We start from the raw sequence: 19,903 nt of genomic DNA, 5'->3' as shown, positions 1-19,903 counted from the left end.
GTAGCATAATAGCGTTAGTAAAAAGTAACATTTTCATTTCAATTATAACTGAAGTGCACAGATCAAGCACACCAGTAAGAAAACTATCTTTAAAAAAAAAGCAAAGCAACAAACCTCTTTGTTCATTTTTATAATTAAATTCTTTTGTTACCGTCATTAGAAGAGTTGCTGGAATTGGATAAACGAGCCACATGTGGCTCTGGAGCTGGAAGTTTGAGACCCCTGGGTTAAGCTTAGGCACCAAAGTGTCTGGCTGGGGTTAGGAAATGGTCATGACATTTACTTCTACTTCTTCACTTCCTCCTAGATAATCTGTGTTGCTCTCTGTTTATCACTGATGCAGCGGAGGATAATAGCCTCCTGAGCCAGACTAGAAGGTAGAAGAGGGCAGCTCCTGGCCGTATGCATGTGACAAATAACAAAGGATGACATCCACTCACTGAGATGATAATATATGAAATGAGTGACATGACTCGGGGTAAGACCGAGTGCCACGCACCCTTCACCACACCAAAACCAAAAAGCCACGTGGAGCCACTTAGGAGTGTATCAGTGAAGACTAAAAGCCTAACTTAATTAAGCCTGAGCACTTTAATTACTGAAGAGATCTGAGCGGATATGTGTCCAGTGGCTTCAGCACAAAAAACAAACAGTGTAGATCGCTGTGGCTGAGCATCTGCTTTGGCTGCTTTGGCTCGTGGCGGAGTATAGCCCAAATCCCCAAGCGCAGAGGAAAACAAACCAAAGCTGGAGTACAGCCCGAGGCCCCGGCGGCGATTCTCACAGGATGACTTTGCTCTCCAAATGAAGGAGACCGGAGAATTTGATGAGCTGTCATGCTTTCAGACACAACCGAGCAAGGACTCTGACAACTGTCAGACGGGCTGGCCACAAAGGATAGCCAGGGGTGGCTAGGAGTATGGATACAAGAAGTATACAGAGGCACGAATAAAGAAAACTCAGAAGGAAAAGGAGGTAGGCAGAGAGAAAAAGAAAGCTGAAAAATTCAAAGCAGGAGAGACTTAAAGAGACAACAGAAATGCGTGGTGGTGAGTTAGTACCTCCAGGGCCTTGAGGCGCTCCAGCAGGAGCTTGGTTTTGTCTTTATCCTCTTCTGCTTGGCTGGCATCATGTTCAGGATTCAGCAGCAGCCTGGGGTCCAGCTCTGCTTGAGTCACCGGCAGGGAGCCCTTCTCTACTGGGCCGTCGTGCTGTTTCTGCACTTCCTCAGAGAGTTTATCCTGACGCACAGACAGCGAAAAGAGGTTAGAGGGGGGGGAAAAATAAGGAACAGAAAATCAAAGCATGAATTTGGCGAGCAAAAAGCAGAGCAGATGGGAGGAAAGAATTGAAAATAGAGGTATGACAAATGTTTCAGGGTAAAACGGTTAAGGAGGCGTGAAAGGCAGAACTCAGAGGGAAGGAGGGAGTGAATGAAGAAGAAAGGAAAAGGGGAGAGGATCAGATGGGCAGATGGGACAACAGGGAAGCAGCTTCAACAACAGAGCTCCAAAACATCCCATAATCCCTAATCATGTTTCTCTTGTTTTCTAAAGAGTGGCAGTGACCTTCAGGGGCTTTCTTTTCTGTATAATGGGGATCCTGTGCTCTCCCTCTTTGCCCTTACACAGTGTCTGTCTCACACAGTCTCATTGCCAGCAATCTTTTCTCTTCTGGTGTTTCCTGGCATCTGTGATAATTAAACACTGGTTATAAGTAGCTAATAATGAGGTACTGTCTGGCTAGCGCCAAACTGCTAAAAACAAACTCTTGGTCACAGTTAGAACACTATTCATGCTTTTCAAGGGATCTTTGGAGCCTCACATTAGATGCTTACTGAAAACATCTATTCATCAATATTTGCTGGAAAAAGATCATCTGCTTCTTTGCTACAAGGGCTGAAAAACAAAACAAACAATTTATAGTAATGTCATTGAATTTTAAAGAAGAAAAAAAGCCCCAAAGTGGATTGTTCCAGCTTTTGTGTTTGTCTGAGAAAACAATTTGAAGACATCACCTTAGATGAAAACTCTGATGCACGCTTTGTTCTGCATTTTTTACTTTAAAAGCTGTAAAAGTATCTGACTCCACTTTTCAGTTGAAGTGAATTTTGCTTTGGCAGTAGTTTAGATATTAAAGTCATCGCTCTCTGGCATTTTTAAACCTAAAATAGTGGTTCCAGTGTTTGCAGCTGGTGACCTTTGCAAGCGCTCATCATAGGCTGAACATGTTAATAAAATTTGAGCACTGATGTTCTCTAAATATTGCATTTCACCGTACCTTAATAAGTGTAAGAGACAAGAAGTAGCCAGTATAAGATAACTTCTGAAATAAGAAAAATTATATAAACCTGGGGGGAAAATAATAATTGTTTTTGATGAGATATACTCAGATTTGGTCTTTGGACTTTCAAGGAAAACCAAGTCAGTGCTTGCCCACAACCAGTGATTGCCCAGCTGGAGTTCTGGGCAAGTAAAGCTGCACTTCCTCTAACATCAACTTCCAGTTGGCCCTAAAAGTCAGTCGACAAATAATAGTGCTTGTTGAGCAGTAATACGAACTAAAACTGACTGACTGAGTTTTAATTAGTAAAATTCTAGTTTTACTAGAGAATCATGGGTATGGACAAAAACAGCCAAATAATGACAGAATCGAGAACAACCAGTGTTTCCAATATTTCACTTCACTGCCTGCAAATATTTCTCAAAAATGTGCTGTTGAATAGTTCCTGATATATAAACTGCAAATAAACAGCGTACTATCCTCCTCCAGCAACCTTCTCAGGTATGAGGGATCCAGTCTGGCCAATTAAGGGGTGACATTTACTTCCTTGGTGACTTTTCTGTCTTTGGCCTGTGGCGATAACATTTAGTGGACTGACGATTGACGATTTCTTTTAAATATAGTGGAATTTTTATTAGAGGTTTCACCATTTACAAAAATGCAAAACTGGGTATTTATCTGTTTGCATTGTTACTACATCACAGTAATTCAATTAACTGACACAGTTTGACACCTTCCAACTCCCAACAAGATAAACAGCACGTTAATCCTGTTAAGCTAGAAACTTTGATATACAGTGCTTGGTTCTGGAGATTTGTAAGCACTTTTGTTTGGGTCATTCAGGAGTCCAGTAAGGATCTCAGTCATAAGAGCTTGAATATACTGATGATTCTTGAGAAAAGAATTGTTATTTTCCTACAATAAGTCTTGCACTTGAATAAATGAATGAAGTAAAATACTTTGCTGTATCTGATATTCAAGAGTGGCTGATTTCTTTAAAATCAGCAGTGTCTCAGTGCTTGATCATTTAGGGCAATTTTCCCCCCAGTGGTCTTTGATTTCTTTCATTTGAACAGGTTTTCAAAGAGGCAAAGATTCACAGGATAAAATAAATATGTGAGGAAAAGCTGGATGGTAAAGACCCAAATTTGATGCACATTTTTCTTTTTTTTCCCTCACAAATTCATCATCTTGTGACCCTTCAGATTGATCCTAAAACCTCTTGAAGTGATCCCTAGTTGCAGTTCTTTATACTTACTAACTGCAGGCTTTTGGTAAAAAGATGTGTTGAATAAATGTTAATAACATGTTAGCTAGATGACAATGAAGGTATTATTGCATCCTAAGTCACAAGAGCAGAGTAAGAACTTGAGTGCGACATATCACTGTGCATGTGCCTTAAAATTTTCCTCCTCAGCAGATGAAGTCTAAAGACACCTGCGGTTAATGTGCTCGACAAAAGTGAGGTTAGCATCACAGATGAAAAGCCGCAACTCTTTTTTTTTTTTAAATCTGAAAGCTGCACAGACCAAGCTGCTACTTTCTTCTAAAAGGAATTGGAAATAATGTCCTTCAGAATACACCCCCACCCCACCGCTTGATTAAATGTCGTCTAAACATGTATTAGGTTTTCAATCTTGTTCGATTCCATCAGACAATTGTGTTCAAGGCAATACTTTATAGTCAAGGTTTTAAGTCTGCTTTCGTTCGCCTGTGATGCCTGTGATTTGAGAGACTGCTCACCAGACGGCGTTAAAGGGCTCTGTAATAATCTCCGCAGAGAGAGTCTGGAGTGGGAGAGGGGAGGGAACTTTGTCCCTCACGTTGCCCTTTCAAGTTATTGAGTTTGCCTGCTGAATACACAGAATACAGCAGCGGCAGCAGGAGCACATCACTGCGTAGGAGCGGCTGGTGTTTAGTTATACAGCATATGGGAATAGCACAATAACCCTCCAAGTATATTCTCTATCCGCTGCTGATCACATAAGGAAATGTTTACAGTTTACATCAAGCAGCAGATCACTGAGTTTAGCTTGTTTTTAAATTTTTGACTTCTGTTGCTAAAAAAGATAAAGAAATCCAAGTCCTTCATATATCTGTTATCATTTTGTGATCGTTTCCATGAAGGTTTATGTGATGTATATCCATTTTAATTTGCTTTAATCTAGCTAGCAGTTCACTATGTAGAGAGCTGGCATGCTAACATACTAATGGTAATGTAGTACAATATAGGCTACCATAAAAAACATATCTTGTATATATAGTAGCCTTTCAGAATATACTAGCTAAGGTTTTGAGGGGGATATAGATTCCTGATCTTCCTGTTGGTCTGTCTTTAGGCTTTAAATAAAGAGCACAGAACTTTCACTTGGGAGAGTAGAGTTCAAATCTCACTTGAAGACAAAAATTAGCACTGACTGGTAGGAGGGGCAAAGAACAATTGAGAAGGGAGTCTCCCTGTTGTTTAATTGCAATGGGTTTTTCTAGATTTCCACCTTCTGCAGTTAAAAAACTTTGCAGTGTTAGCGTTCTTGTTGGTATTTTGACGGCAAAAGTTACCATGTTTGGAGTACAACGAGTTCTAAGCTATAAGCTAACACTAGCAAGTGTAGTTAGCAAGGTGCCATCTGATAACAGGTGCCTAAGTAAGAGACTAAAGCTTATTTTAGACTTCTGTGTTGAGCCAAGGCAAGTAGCCAATACCGTTGCCAGCATTTATACCTGTTCGTGCACTTTTGGCACCAAAAACCAATTTGGTGGCTGATTTTCTCTCTTCAAATTGATCCCTTATCTTACAGTCGCTTTTGAAAATGGCAGCAGAAGAAGTAGCTGAAAATGCATAAACAGGCCAATCAAAGGTGTTTTGAGCTACATCGAGGCAATGGAGGTGCATGTCAGGAAATGGCATAGGGCTTCTTCGGTGTTAATGGTTATGATGTATCTACGGTATAGATTTAATTACACTGTAATAAAATACTCTAACTTAATTCATAAGCCACAATCTTCTATACATCACAGCAGGTCATATTTTTCCTCAGATAATTCAATTGCCAACAACATTAGAGAGATCCAATTAAGTCCAATTAGTGGAAGTGGGTAGTAGCAGGAATCCATTAGTACAGTTGCTACCCCTAATTCCAGTATTTGATGGACAATTTATTGAAGTTGGCTCTTGAGTTTCTTCAAGTTTGTCTATTGTTTTCCTTTTAAGGCTTTAGATAAAGAGTACAGAAGTTTCACTTGGGAGAGTAAGGTTCAAATCCCACCTACAACCAAAGGTTAGCAAATGTTATTAAAAAATTAACCCCATTCAGAGTTTTTGTGAAGAAGGAAGCACAGAAGTCAGAAACACTCTTGTATTAAACTGTAAATGTGCTTTCTATAGCTGTAAAGTATTTTCTAACATGGGTGTCCAGGGTGAATTGAATTGCTTTTGGAGAACAGCCTCAAGTGGCCATTAGACGAACTGCAGATTTAGTACTTCATGCTCAGAACCCCAAATTTTTTAACACCACTGACTGAGTGTTTCTTCCCCTCACACTCCCTTTTTAAGGGTTTATTTTATATGCACAGACAACAGACAACGCTATCTGCATATTAACAAAGTGGATTCATTTGATATATATTTCATAAGACTGCACTGTCGAGTTGCATTTTTGTGATGAAGCTTTTGCGCCTCAGGACAACTTTCAGACATGAGTCTATTATTATGGCTGCTAAACCCATGTTTCACATGTACTCAGTGGAATACATAAGCAATAGAGCCACTGACAGTGAACTTTACGATCCTTGTTCTTTATTCGGGACACTTTGATTCGCACTCATCAGTCAAGGATGATTTTTTTCTGCATCTATTCCTGTCTTGTGATATACACACGTAGTCATTAATAAAGACACTCTTTTTATTGCATACTTCATGAACTAGTGGCTGCCCTTTTCTTCTCCTCCCTCGAGGCATTTCACTCTCATTTCACCGGCTCGAAGTTAAAGACAATAATGTGGCTGCTGCTTTATGGACACTGTAGTTACCGTGTGCCCCTAGTGTGACATATAAGAAACAAACGACCAGTGAGGCTTAATAAATACTCTAAGAGTCTAAAGTATTTTCAAGACTACAAATGAATGCAGCACACATAGCTGGGGGCAAAAGAACATTTGTTTTCTATAGTTAGGCCTCTCAGATAATGCCCCACTGATGATAGACCGAGCGAAGCATTTCTGCACTGCAACACTGTGTAAACATGTTCAGCTCCAAATTGTGAAGTGAGACCCCAAAGGTGACCCAAGCTTCAAAAATACACGGTATTACTTATTCTTTCTGCATTTCTGCTCAATCCCAGCAGCTATTTCTCTTACATAACAGGGCCGGGAATGAATTCTTTCACCTTGACTCAGTCTGGCTTTAGTCAATACCCAGGCTCTCAGCTAAATAAGAAAAAACAAACAGTGGAAGACAAAGACGCATGTCTCTACTAAATGATCACTGCATGTCAGTAAATAAATTCTGAAAATAACAAATTTCATTTGTCCTTTCATTATTTCTGTACTTTTTCCTAAGATTGAAGCAGCTTTAAGAATAACCTCTCTCTGGACCATCACTGGCATCACAGTCTCACTGTAATGAGATTTTTAAATGAGAGTTTACCTTGTAGACCTTCATGATGTCCACCGTGTCCACAGCAGTCTGCTCCAGGACACCCTGATTCTGCAGCAGTGACCGCACTGTCTCTTCCATCCTGCGCACACGAAACACACATCGTCAGAAAAAAAGATGCATTAGTGGGAAATGATGATGATGTGGAGACCTAAAAGTCAGAGGCTATAATGTCCTTAAAACTAATATTAAGTTCTTTATTTTATTTTATTTTATTTCATACAACAACATTGCTAAATATCAGCCCAGCAAAGGAGGAAGTATGCTAATGTTATACATTGCCACTGTGTGCGTACGGAGGAGCTCAGGGTGCATGTAGGGTCAACAAAACATGTAGGAGTGAAGAAGTGTAGTTTTAAAACAGTTTATTTTCCTGTTAGCTCTAAATACGTTTTTTTTACACATGAAATTAGGACCGAGTGTTGTCAAAACTGTTGGTAAAAGCATCTGATTGGTAACATCTTCATTTTTCATCATGATAATGATCCCAAACAATAAATAATATTAATAATAAATAGGTAAAGCTGGACTTTTTCATGTGTCGATACGTCTTCTGGCCCTGCACCTGCCCCATTTTTAGATGGGGTAGTGCATGTACTGTATTTTTCTGTCTTACTGTAAAGCATCTTTCCTGAGAAATCTAATAAAACCTCCCTCAGATTTGAGGCATGTACTGGCAGATGTGTTTTTCTGCAGGATGGTGCATATTTTAATTTAATTTCGAGGACTTCTTGTTCTCATGCACGCTCACCCAAGCAAAAACAAAGATAGATAAAGGCTAATAACGGTGCCTTTCAGGGTTTTAGGTTCCACTACTCCAAAAAAGATAGTAACTCAGAGCCAAGGTCCAAATGACCTCAACAGTATATAAAACATCCCAACCCATGTGATACCAGCAGCCTCAAAATGATGAGCAGAGTCAAATGTTCGGCTAAAAACATCTGACGTGGAATCTGTTTTCAAGCTAAAGGCTTGCTGTTTGAAACGGATCATTGCGTTCTTCTTCCTTTGTTTTAATACTCTCCATAAGAAAGCCCACACAAACACACACACAAATGGCTCAGAAGTGAAAATAGAAAGGGGAATGGGACTGAATCAGAGCCAGAGACACAAGATGGATGAGTCGCAATTTTTCTGGACTGAATCCCAACTTCTGCTCCGTTCGCTATGCGAGGAACATGTCGTCCAAAATGACCAGACTGAGTGCAAAAAACTGCAGTCGCAGTGTTTACTGACTTATTGTGTGAGATTTTCTAGGCGTGTGTCAGCGCACAGCTGTATTCACGTCTGCTGATGACTTGAATTAAGCGCAATCACGGCAGCACAAACCAAGCGAGCGACCCTGACCTTCAAGGCCCCCGTCTGCTCAGAAACAATCTTTTGCTTCTATTTTGTGCTGCGAACGCTGCAAGCTGCATGCAGAACAGGTACCAAAGAGTGAAAACACCTCTACCTATTTCCATCTGAATAGCAGCCACATGCCCTTTCAATCCCCAGCGCTGTACGGTGACCTTTCACCTCACAGGCGTTCACTTTGTGATTCTGTGAAAAAGAAAAGAAAACCTACCCCAGCACCAGATAAGCTGTGAAAGATAATCCCAGCTGGGATCATGTAAATGGAAGTGATAAGATGAAACTGACATTCAGGAGCACCAGAGGATCCAGAGTAACAGGCAGTCTTTGTAAAAAAATAAATAAATTTTAAAAAAGTCTCGACAAAAGAAAAAACGTTGACACTGTCAGCTGGGAATCATCTGGATTCATGACACCATCTTCTTCTTCAACTTTTGATTGGTTTGATTTGCGGTGAAGTTAACCCTCCTGCCATCCTTTAAAAAACTCACACCCATCACCCTAGGGACCATTCTCAGCCACGCCATAAAAAGACCATATAGCCATATTTTATTCCACTTTAAATTAGCCAACCTTGTAAAACTACTTCTCCCTGAAATATTCATGTAAAGTTTTAATTATATTTTCGTTGTTTTAACCCTTCAAATCCCAGTGTTATTACATGAGCGCCCTGTGTTATAAGCCCCAAAAACCAAAAAACGAAACTAAATATTTCCACAAAAAACCAGTTGAAGTAATATGTGATTGTCATTATAAGTAGGCCTTTAGATGGACCAAAGATTGGCACCAACATACATTTTGACCTGCCATTATTTTTTTTGCATTTTTTTTGCAATTTAAAAATGAAAACTTCAAGGCCCTGAGTCTTCATTGACATCCAAGAAAAGAAGAAAAAATAAAATCATATGATGATAATTTGGGGTTGAAAAATAGCATTTATAATGGAAGTCAATGGGCAGAAAATGGTCCCCAGGGTGATGGGTGTGGGGATTTCTGCTGCTCAGCCATTTTAGGCTGATTTAAGGAATTCACACTGGAATATTAACATTGACAGGTAAAAACTATCCTGTGGCAAGTTTGGTTATATTCCACTGAACACAGTGGAAATGGCAGCCATTTAACACATAGCAGTGGCACAAAAAGGTCCCAAGAAGGCAGGAAGGTTAAACAAGGAAGGACCCACACGGAAGGAGCTGAGATGTAAATTTGAACGTTCAGAGCGACATTCAACCCAGTCTGCCGCATGCTATTTGCATTAGCAAGGACTATCACCTCCTTTTTTCTCTAGCCTCAAAGTCGGGACTCATGTGCCTGTCAGTGTGACAGAAGGCCTTGTATTACTTACTGAGGCAGTGCAAAAGTGCATGAATCATTCAAAAAGTTTAACCAACCAGAGTTTCAATCAATTTCTGGATGTCCTTTACACATTTACAGGCAATGTTATCAAAGTTTTGACTTATTTGTACAAGAATGTCAAACATTCATAAACTGTATGTGGGGGCTACGAGGACACTGTTACACAGTTTTAAAAAATACTTGTGTAATTCAAAGAAATTCTTCAAGGTTTCAGGATTCTCACGTACAGTGTTGTGAGGAACCTTCCTTTCTGATTTATTCGTTTTTTATATATTTGTCACACTTACATGTGTCAAGATAACCTGAGTAAATTCAAAATGCAGTTTTAAAATGATGATTTCATTTATTAGGGGATCAATTTTATCCAAACCTACCTGTCGCTGTGTGAAAAAATGAACTGCCTCCTAAACCTAATTACTGGTTCTGCCACCCTTGGCAGCAAGAACTGCAATCAAGAGTTTGTGTAAACTGGAAATCAGTGTTTCACATCACTGTGGAAGAATTACATCCACTCTTCTTTGCAGAATTGTTTTAATTCAGACACATTGGAGGGTTTTCCAGCATGAAGGGCCTCTTTAAGGACAATGCAAAGCATCTCAATCCAATTTAAGTCCAGACTTTGACTCAACCACTCCAAAACCTTCTTTTTTTTTTTTGAGTCATTCTGAGGTGGACTCGCTGCTGTGTTTCTGATCATTGTCCTGCTGCGAAACCCAAGTGCTCTTGAGCTTCAGAGCATAAACTGATGGTCAGACATCCTCCTTCAGAGCAGAATTCAAGGTTCCATCAGTTACAGCAAGTCGTCCTGAAGCAGCAAAGCAGCCCCATCACACTACCACCACCATGTTTGACTGTTGCTGTGATGTTCTTTTTATGAAATGCTGTTAGTTTTATGTCAGATGTAACAGGACTTAAACCTTCCACAAAGTTCAGCTTTTGTCTCGTCAGTCCACAGAATATTTTCTTGGGATCATCCAGATGTTTTTGGTAAATGTGAGACGAACCATTGTGTTGTTTTTGGTCAGCAGTGGTTTTCTCCTTGGCCTCTCCCATGGACGCTATTCTTTCCCTTTCTTATTGTCTTTCTTATTTTAGCGTTATGGTAGGGAGCATTGCCATTTTCAAGGAAGCTGGTGCCACCGGGGAGTTGTGTGTTTGGTCTGAAACAGATTTTGGTGGACTAACAAAGTGCAAAGTAGAAACCATAAAAATACCAGGACCCAACGATAACCAATGCTCCTCATTTTGTCTGTCTTCATTTTTATAATGTCGTGACTGACCAGTGGTTTTATCCATTCATATTTTTGGAGCCAAAGGCAGAAGAGCACAACAATGTTCCTGGTGGCTTTTCAGTGATCAGCAGTGGCTGTCGGCTATGTGGTAGTGGGTGAAAATGAGCACATGGAGGCAGGGCAGAGGAGGAACACCATCTGTCCAGGCTGAGCCATAAAGCCGGCTGTAATCAGGCTGCTAGCTGCTGAACGAACAGTCAAAGCGGCAGTCAGGCAGAGCTGATGGCAGATTGCTCCAGTTTCTGCTTTAAATGCTGCCCTTAATCAGCACAACCTATAGAGAAAAGAGGGCGTAGACACGGATAGCTTCGGTGTCCGGAGACGCCGAAATGGGTCAAGGACGAACATGATCAGCATTGCAAGCGGTTGCCGTCCTTGGGGCTGAGGGGATTTGGGCAGGTGACCACCAACAGATATAGCACCAGTGTCTGCCTCTGTGTATTAACATGCCACTGAGATATCTATCAGCTTGAGAGATAAATCCCTAGCAATTTTTCAAGAAGTCACAAAGGTCTTTTTTTTAAAACACCTAACTTTCAGTTTCACACTCAGTTTCTCAAGCTGTGACTCTTGATTCCAACCGAACGTGACGTGCATGAGCTGATTCTGAACAGCACTTCATTATTTTGTTGATCTCATCCGCGACAATTCAGGAACGAATTGCCAACAATTTATGAGAATGCACTATAAAAATGTAGAGCAGTGTGTGGGGTAAATGTGTGTGTGTGTGTGTGTGTGTGTGTGTGTGTGTGTGTGTGTGTGTGTGTGTGTGTGTGTGTGTGTGTGTGTGTGTGTGTGTGTAGGGGGCTTTTAAACCTAAACTGCGATGACATTTCATTAAGCGACACAACAGATGGAGTCGAAATTATTCTAATACATGAAAAATGCACCAGATAAGCCGGCAAAGCGAAGCAGAAGAATTAAATGAAAACATGAATGACATGGTTTGCCAAAAGTTTGGTTTTGTTGCACACAAGTCCACACCTGCATAACTCGCTGTGAACTGGCAAGGCCTCGGTGACCTTCACTTTACTAAAGTGGCAGGATGGTGAGAAACACTTTGATGCCTCAGGATGCCTGCCTGCTGCTCATATTGTGGCTGGAGAAGGAGGAGGAGGTGGAGGAGGGAGAAGGTCTGGTTTTGTGGCACACCTGAAAGAGAGCCTTTGTGTTTCTAAACAGACCCGGTGCGCTCTGGAGGTGCCTCGTTTTCCATACCCCTTCCATTTCAGAGATCACTGAAGCCACAGATGTGTGTGTGTGTGTGTGTGTGTGTGTGTGTGTGTGTGTGTGTGTGTGTGTGTGTGTGTGTGTGTGTGTGTGTGTGTGTGTGTGTGTGTGTGTGTGTGTGTGTGTGTGTGGCATCTCACTGGATAGACTTTGGTCCTTTTGAAGGCTCGGGCAGAAAGACTTTGAAGTTTTGCGGTGGTGCTGGGGGACTGGAGGTCCTCATTGTTGACAGAAAAAAAAATCTGGCTCCATCTGGACTAAAGATTTATTCTGCGTGGCGATAACTCTCCCGTTTTCTCCGTTTGCTACAGCTACAACCACATTTCCACAGATTTGCAAATCATTTAACGTCCATATGTGACCAGGAAATGTTATAAAGGCAACATATTAAAAAAAATGTTGTTGAAATTCTATTTTATGCTCGTTTGTTACTTGGGGACAGGGACATGTTTACCACAGTGTTGCATCACCTCCTCTTTGAACATCACTCTGTAAACATTTGGGAACTGAAGAGACCAGCTTCAAGCATTTCACAGCAGTGTTTTCCTCTTTTTGCTGCTTAGATTTTTTTTTTTTTTTTTTTTGCAGACTTTAGTTTGGCGTTGTCTTGCTGAAATAGGCAAGGCCTTCTCTAAAAAAGTCATCTGCTGGCAGCGTACGTGGCTCCAGACCTGAATATATTCCTCAGAGTTATTGCTCCTGTCTCCAGGATTTCCAATAAGATCTGAGATCTTCTGAGCTCGAAACATCCCCTTTTTTTCCTGTACACTATAAATTTTTACTTGCATTTGAAGATTCAACAATGAATGCACCCACGCAGTGATTTCCAACTACAGAATCAATCCGGTTTTCAATACACTGAGGGCCCGAGGTACATGGCCACTGAATATTAGTTTTCAGCCTCGTCTTTTATGAACACAGTTCCTCTGAATTTTGTTACTATATAAATGATGTAGATACTGTAGATGCAGGAATCTGCAAATTCTTTGAAATTTTCAAATTTCTCTGAAACTTTTGTCCTCACAAACCTTTACAGAGTGGTGAACTACCATTTTACATACTATTGGCCTTCAGAGCTGCCTTAATTCTTTGTAGTACAGATATGACAAGCTGCTGGAAACATTTCTCAGAGTTCATAGTGACATGATAGCATCAAAGAGTTGCTGCAGAGTTGTACATCCAACCAGTGTTCAGTGGATCAGTGCTTTCATGTTTTTTATGCTAATGTCACAACAGAAATCAAGACTCATCAGACCAGGACACTTTTTTCCAATCTAGTATTGTCCGATTTCGTGAGCCCGTGTAAACTATGGCCATAGTTTCCTGTTGTTAGCTAAACAGAATGGTACCTGGTGTGGTCTTCTGTTGCTGCTGAGATGCTCTTCTGCGTAGTTTGCTCATAACAAGTGGTTATTTGAGCTACGTTTGCCTTCCTGTCAGCTTCAAGCATTCTGCCAATTCTCCTCTGACATCAGTGAGGCATTTTTACCCAGAGAACTGCCGATCCCTGGATGTTTTCTCTTTTTCAGATCTAGAAGTGTGTCCTTTGTAAACCCTAGTGATGGTTGTGTGGGGAGAAATCAGATCTGCCCTTCAGGTACCAACAGCCATACCACATTCAAAGTCACTTAAATCACTTTTTCCCCCTGATGCTCATTGTGAACTTCAGTAGAAGTTGCCATGTGCCATTTGTATTAATGAGCAGTTGAACAGACAGACCTAATGAAGAGTCTGGTAAGTGTACATCCAGTTATCTTACTAATTAACCTCACAGGTTGCACTAGGTGTTTCTATTTTTTTATCATTACCTTACTTTTTCAGTCTTTTATTGCCCTAATCATAATGTAAATGCTTAAATCTACAAGCAGATTAATTTCTTCAATCTCATAAAAATCATATTCAATTAAATAGAGTTTCCAATTTATTTGAAAATCCCTACATTCTCTTATTCCTGACAGCTAACAGAGCACCAGCAGTTTTTGGAACTGACTTGTAGTTCATCTGCTTGAATTTTGAACTGTGATCTGACGTCTTGTGCCTGAACTACTCGTTCTAATCTCATTTTCTTCAGCAACTCATGCAGCCGGCACTATGGCTAAGAGTGCTTTGAATAATTTGCATTAATTTGTTAGAAAGTGTTTGCGAGAGAGGTAATTATGAAGTAATGCGGTTCCTCGAGCATTAAAATAGTGCATTTAAATAAGCAAACGTATGTTTCCAGAGCTAAGTAAAGAACAGGACAAGCTCCCAGCTAAACAAGACAAGTAAACAGTGCAATTTGTCTCTGCTAAAGTCAGCTACTTGAAACATATGTGAGAGAAAGGGAGTACGCTAAATGCTTTTGATGGATGGAATATAACCCTCAGATGACAGAGCATTAGTTTACATAAAAAACATGCTCAGTGTGATAGTGTGATTAATCTCAAAGTGCTTGCAGGGACCTACTCAAAGCACCATTCTGGGAAGGAGAGACGAAGGAAAGGACAAAAGGCAAATGCCAATTCTGACTCTCGTGACCCTTGTGGTGCACCGGCTGAATTTCAAGTGTGGTGCTTGTCAGCAGTCCAGGAAATACAATTAAGACTCCAATAAATTTTCAGCCTGGGGTCGACGATGTTAAGGCTAACACACCCCTCTCGCCTCCTCTCAAACACGCACACACACACGGAGAACGCACACGAGCTCAGAGCTCTTCATGTGTCAGCGATCCGCAGCGGTACAAAACGATGCACTGTCAGAACAGAGCGGGTGATACAGTTAGCATATGAAAAACTTCCAGTCCTCTTCCTCTTTTTGCCATACAGCTGTCAGAAGCCACAATGACTTCAAACGCTTCATTCAAAACTATTTCTATTCATCAAAACTGCATCCCCCTTTATTCAGCTCTAACCTTCAATGACAAATTCCTTCACAGACCTGAAAATGATCAAAGGGCTCCAAAAACCTCTGCCAAAAGCTGAAAATTGTAGCTCAAAACTCACCCCGTCTTGACTTTTTCTCCATTTTTACTGCCGCCGTTTTTTCCGAAAAAGGCCAGAAGCACCGTGCAGACATCCCTGAGCTCCATATGTGAAGTCATCCGCTGTAAAGTGACCTAGACACTACAGCACATATGTGGGTCTCTGGGCTAAAATAGGCCATGCGGTCATCATATAAGCCTGAGTGCTTTTCACTCAATCGACGGTCAGTCCAGCGGCCGGGTCAACCAAGTCAGCCTGACGGCACAGCTCCTGTTATCACTCTGTACTTGCTGTGTCTCCAACGTGTCATTATCCGGCACTAGCCTGTGCAAAGACAGTGATCTGGCAGGCAAAGACTTTCCCATATGTCCCATGTTAAGCCCTCCACACAAGAGAAGGGCACCTGCTGGGCGGCAAGCAGGCCAGCAGTCTCAGATAGCATGGGGAAGGCGGTGGCGGGGGGGGAGCAGCGATGGACTTGCACAAGTAAGGACAGGGATCCCCCTGTTTGGCAGCCTGTGTGTGTGTTTGTGTACACGCACATGTGTAGCTGTGTGGGTCTTTATTAGTGATTAAGAGGCTTTGGCTTTCATAAAATCGACACTTTCCGTGCAAGAAAAGCTGAGAGGGAGGCAGCGTGCCAGGACACTCACCGCACGATCAGAGATCTCTACAGGACTTCCAGCGAGTCGCTTTCTACCATCACATTTTTGGTTAATTTTAGTCAGTGCTCTCCTGCCACATGCATGTTTGCAAGTTTCACAGCTCAGATGAAGCAGGAGACACACACACACACACACTCCTATTGTGGGGATATTCATGCTGCCAGCGTTCCTCGGCAGGCACTTTGTCTCTATCCCGAATTAGAAATAAAAGCAAGGTCTTTTACTTTGTTTTTCCTCTTTATCACAGAAAGTCCCACAGGCATGTGTTTGAGAATGAAGACCATAATGTGAGGATGAAATATCTGAATCCTCAAAGAATCTTCACCTGAACAAGAGGACGCTCTTCTTGCTCTCTCCGACTGTGGTCGCACTCTCACTTTATCAGCGCCGCAGTCAGGCTTCGGTTGACTGAAACCCTCTAATCTGATTTGACAGGAGCACAATTGGAATATCCCAAAGCTGGTGAAACGATACTGAGAACAATCACCTGGTTGTGCAGCTGAATCGAGGCCATGAGGGGCCCTCGCGTGACTGATTCATCGACAGCTCCAATCGCCTTATCTGACCTTAACAAGGCGCTGCGAAACTGTCTGTTTTTTGGCCCCGAAATAGTCCATTCTTCTTCTCAGACTCCTTTCCAGCAACACACACCCACCGGGTGATTGCCTAGCTTAACACAATGCTAAGCCACTCTTATCCTCTTAGAGCTGTTTTTGCAGAAAACTCGCAAGGAGACCCTTTCTAGTACGTGACCTAAATGAAGCAGAGAGGCAAACAAAACTGGTGGTGAAGAGTTTGGCTTTGAGGACAGGTCAGAGTTGTAAAAGTCATGCATATCAGTCATGCATGTTACAGTGGAGTAGCATTTCAAAGGTCCTCGCCCTTGTGACCGCTGCCTCTCGCCAGAGAACTTTAACCTGACCAACAAGACACACATGCAAGAGACGCAAGGGGGAAAAGAGATCAAGCGGCCGGAGCATTTAGTGTGCCCCGTAAATCATATTTCATAAATCTTTGCTGTGACAACAACGGCAAATAGTAAAAATGTGCAAAAACCACAACAGTTCAGCCATCCAAGACTTCTGAAATAACCACAAAAGGGTTTTTAGCAGAAGCACTGCACAGACTGCACAGACAGGGTGCAATCGAGGACTAGCCTGCAAGAGTGTAAATTAAAAAGGACATATGGAGGCGACCAGATTTAGATTCCTCCTTCATCCCCCTCAACCCCCAGCACTTCCACTATGTTTGGGAGGATTTAGAGTGCAAATTCACGAGGTCTGTCCCACATGTTCACCCCTGGCCAAAGGAAGCATTTAGCAGCAAAGAAGCCATCGGCTCTCGAGAGCATCTAGCTGGAGCCTCTCTAAGCATCTCCCTTATGGGCTGCAGGCATGTGCATCCCACATGTGAGAGAGAGCTACAGACTGAGCAAGACATCCCAGCGGGAGACCTTAGTCGTGATGACAGCGTGTAGCGCATTACTTACACCCAGACCCTACAGCCTCTTCCTACCATGGACTTTTGGGAATTTGAAGGGGTCAAGATGGAGAGAAGGGGTGGAAGACCATTGTTTGACCAAACCCAGTCAAGCCATTTTGAAGGAAAAGCAAAGAAACCAAATCAGTTGTACTGATTTCCCAAAAGAAGTGTGGATATGTATGTGTCTCTCTTAGTCTGGATAAGTTAAATATATTTCAGGCTTCTTTTTCTAATGATTAGACAAAAAGATGTATGTACCCACTGGATTTAAAAGCTCTGAGCTAAGCTTTTGGCTGCCACTCTTTAAATCATTCTCTTATTTGTCATCTATTTTACCCTAAATGGGATAATTACTCACAATAAGAACTTTATGCTGTATTAAACTTAACTTCAAACAAGCTATTTAAACTATAATCCTATTAGGAAAATGTTTACTGGGGACATAAATCTAGCAAGAAGCATAGACGTCCTCCTCATAGACTTTTAAACAATCAAACTTCTCTAGGCAATCTAACAAGCTGGAAGAAATACAGATTTAAGGCACTTCTGAATTGGCTTCACTTTTCAGACCTGGAAGCTACATCCATCTTTAATGTCACCCATGGAAGTCATTGAAGTCTACTATTTAGCTTTGTAACTGGCATCTTTAAGCAGCTTTACAACACATGTGAACCCAATTTTCTCCATTTAATGCAAATTCAAGTCTGACTTAGCCAATGGCATGTCTGTTATCACTCATGCATGGTTTCTACCGTACATCAAGCGTCCAATATACACTGCATTGACAAAAGTATTGGGCCATACTACTTAATCTTTAATTTTATTCTCCTTTGACAATGGGGCTGCAAGCCACTTTGCAACCCATGTGAACTCCAAGTTCTCCGTTTAACACTGAGTAAAATCTGACTAGCCTTCCTTTATATCAAGTCGAATGCGCAATTTCAAAATGTAAGCCTGAACACTGGCTATTTTCTGAAAGTTTGGAGACTAAATGAGACCTAAGTTGTTATAGAAAGTAACTGGTTGACTGATCAGCCTTTCTTGCAAAAATTCAGGCAAAAACAAACAAATAAATAAGTAACAGCCAAATTTAAATACTGGAATAAAACTGAGAAATCATTTGTGAATAAAATCAAACCTCAACTCTGTATCCTGTAAGTTAAGATTACCATAAAGATTTCCTGCTTAGCATTCTGCAGCAATGAATGGCAAACAGGCAGATTATTACACCGAGGTGACCCTTCTTTGATTTATTTCAGAGGAAGAAATTCAGCGTTTACATTTTTTAAACTCACCTCAGCTGAACTACAGGGGCAGAGGCGGACGAATCGACCCTTTAGGAAGTAGGTGAGCTGCTTGTGTAACACATCTGTGTATATGTGTCATTCAGAGCAGCTGCCAGACAGCGAAATCTATAGTGCAACCATGAGATCAGTTTGAATTACATGCTCTTTGGTTTTAGGCTACAGTCACCAGCTTCACACTCCAGAGAAAACCGGTGAGCTGCTGCTGCTGTAGATGGATGCCCTACTTCCACACACGCTTGTAATCTGACCTATTAACATCATAACCAGCATGTTTAATCCAAGGTGGAAGTTGCTGTGGTGCAATGGAGAGGGCATGTGCAAGTATTTGTGGCCGTCTGACACAATTACAAGCAGATAACGGGTCACTTTTTGCCACAGAAACCCAGTGGAGCGCTTTAAGTGAGGGGACTGTGTCTTATCTTCAAAGAAAAATGTGAAGATTGATACCAAAGCCCTCTTATGGGCTAGTAATTTAGTGCATGTGATAGAGTAGAATAACCCAAATTAAGTTCAATCAGACATAATTCCCTGGTCAGATTTGGAAGTTAAAGAGAGGAGGGAGGGGGCTGAAACGGACCAATAAATCCTTTCAAATATGAGGTGCTCCCAAAATAGTCCAGACACCTATTATCTATTTAACAGCCCCATTCCCCCATTGGGCAACAGTAAGGAAGTAACTTCAAAAAAGACTGACCCCTCCTCCATCCTGTTAATGACCCAAGATGTGTCGCCTTGAACAGAGGGCCTGATTCATCTGGCTAAACCCTGCAGAGGGAGTGGGAGGAGGGGGGAAGATCTGTTTTGAATGCGCCAAATTAAAACACTTGGACCTGGCGTGGCTGGATGCTTGAATGATTAGAAGAGAGGGCATTGATCTGCAAACAGAGCGCAATCACTCAGCTCCCCCTGTCTGAGCCTATCAGGCTTTGGCGGTCCAGCTGTGGCGGCGGTGGTGGTAATGGAAGCAGAACATGAACGCTGCAGACCGCGGTGGGATCTCAACCTGAGCGTGACTGTCCAAACAACGCGTCCAGACTTGAAAAGCGCTGCCATTCCTGCATGTTTACATCACCGGCCTCCTAAATACGCTGCGTATGCAAGCGTGCATGCATGTTCTCACACACCGTGCTGAAAAGAGCACGCCGCTGGGCTGTAAATCTGCAGGCACCCGTCGTCATCTGCTGCTGTTGTTAGTCTGGCCATAAGTCTCCCATATCCTGCGTGAAGAGGGCCCTTCAAAGACAGTAATGAGTCAAAGTCAAGTGGAGCGAGTCGGCTGTAAACGCCCCAGTTTTGTCAATGAGCGCGCCCGTCTTCTGGG

General features: G+C 41.9%; 1 protein-coding gene across 11 annotated transcripts in view; it reads right to left on the bottom strand.

The window, feature by feature from the left end:
- Positions 1 to 19,903, bottom strand: part of LOC146641961 (nck-associated protein 5-like) — a 188,676-nt gene that overhangs the window by 49,987 nt on the left and 118,786 nt on the right. For 9 of the 11 annotated variants that reach the window (XM_085397959.1, XM_085397949.1, XM_085397951.1 and 6 more), the window contains 2 exons: positions 6,929 to 7,019; positions 1,062 to 1,241 (listed from right to left, as the gene is read on the bottom strand). In XM_085397959.1, coding sequence (XP_085254085.1) covers positions 1,062 to 1,241; positions 6,929 to 7,019 — 271 coding nt within the window. Of the gene's footprint in view, positions 1 to 1,061; positions 1,242 to 6,928; positions 7,020 to 15,149; positions 15,797 to 19,706; positions 19,816 to 19,903 lie in introns of those variants that run through there. The other 2 variants (XM_085397958.1, XM_085397956.1) reach the window with 2 other exon arrangements.

The sequence above is a fragment of the Rhamphochromis longiceps genome, linkage group LG23 (assembly GCF_057381845.1).
Source record: "Rhamphochromis longiceps isolate RC_006_pf linkage group LG23, R_longiceps_female_GT1.1, whole genome shotgun sequence".
In the NCBI taxonomy this organism is placed as follows: domain Eukaryota; kingdom Metazoa; phylum Chordata; class Actinopteri; order Cichliformes; family Cichlidae; genus Rhamphochromis; species Rhamphochromis longiceps.
Note: the sequence above shows the minus strand (reverse complement) of the source record. Positions and strands in the feature narration are given on the sequence as shown.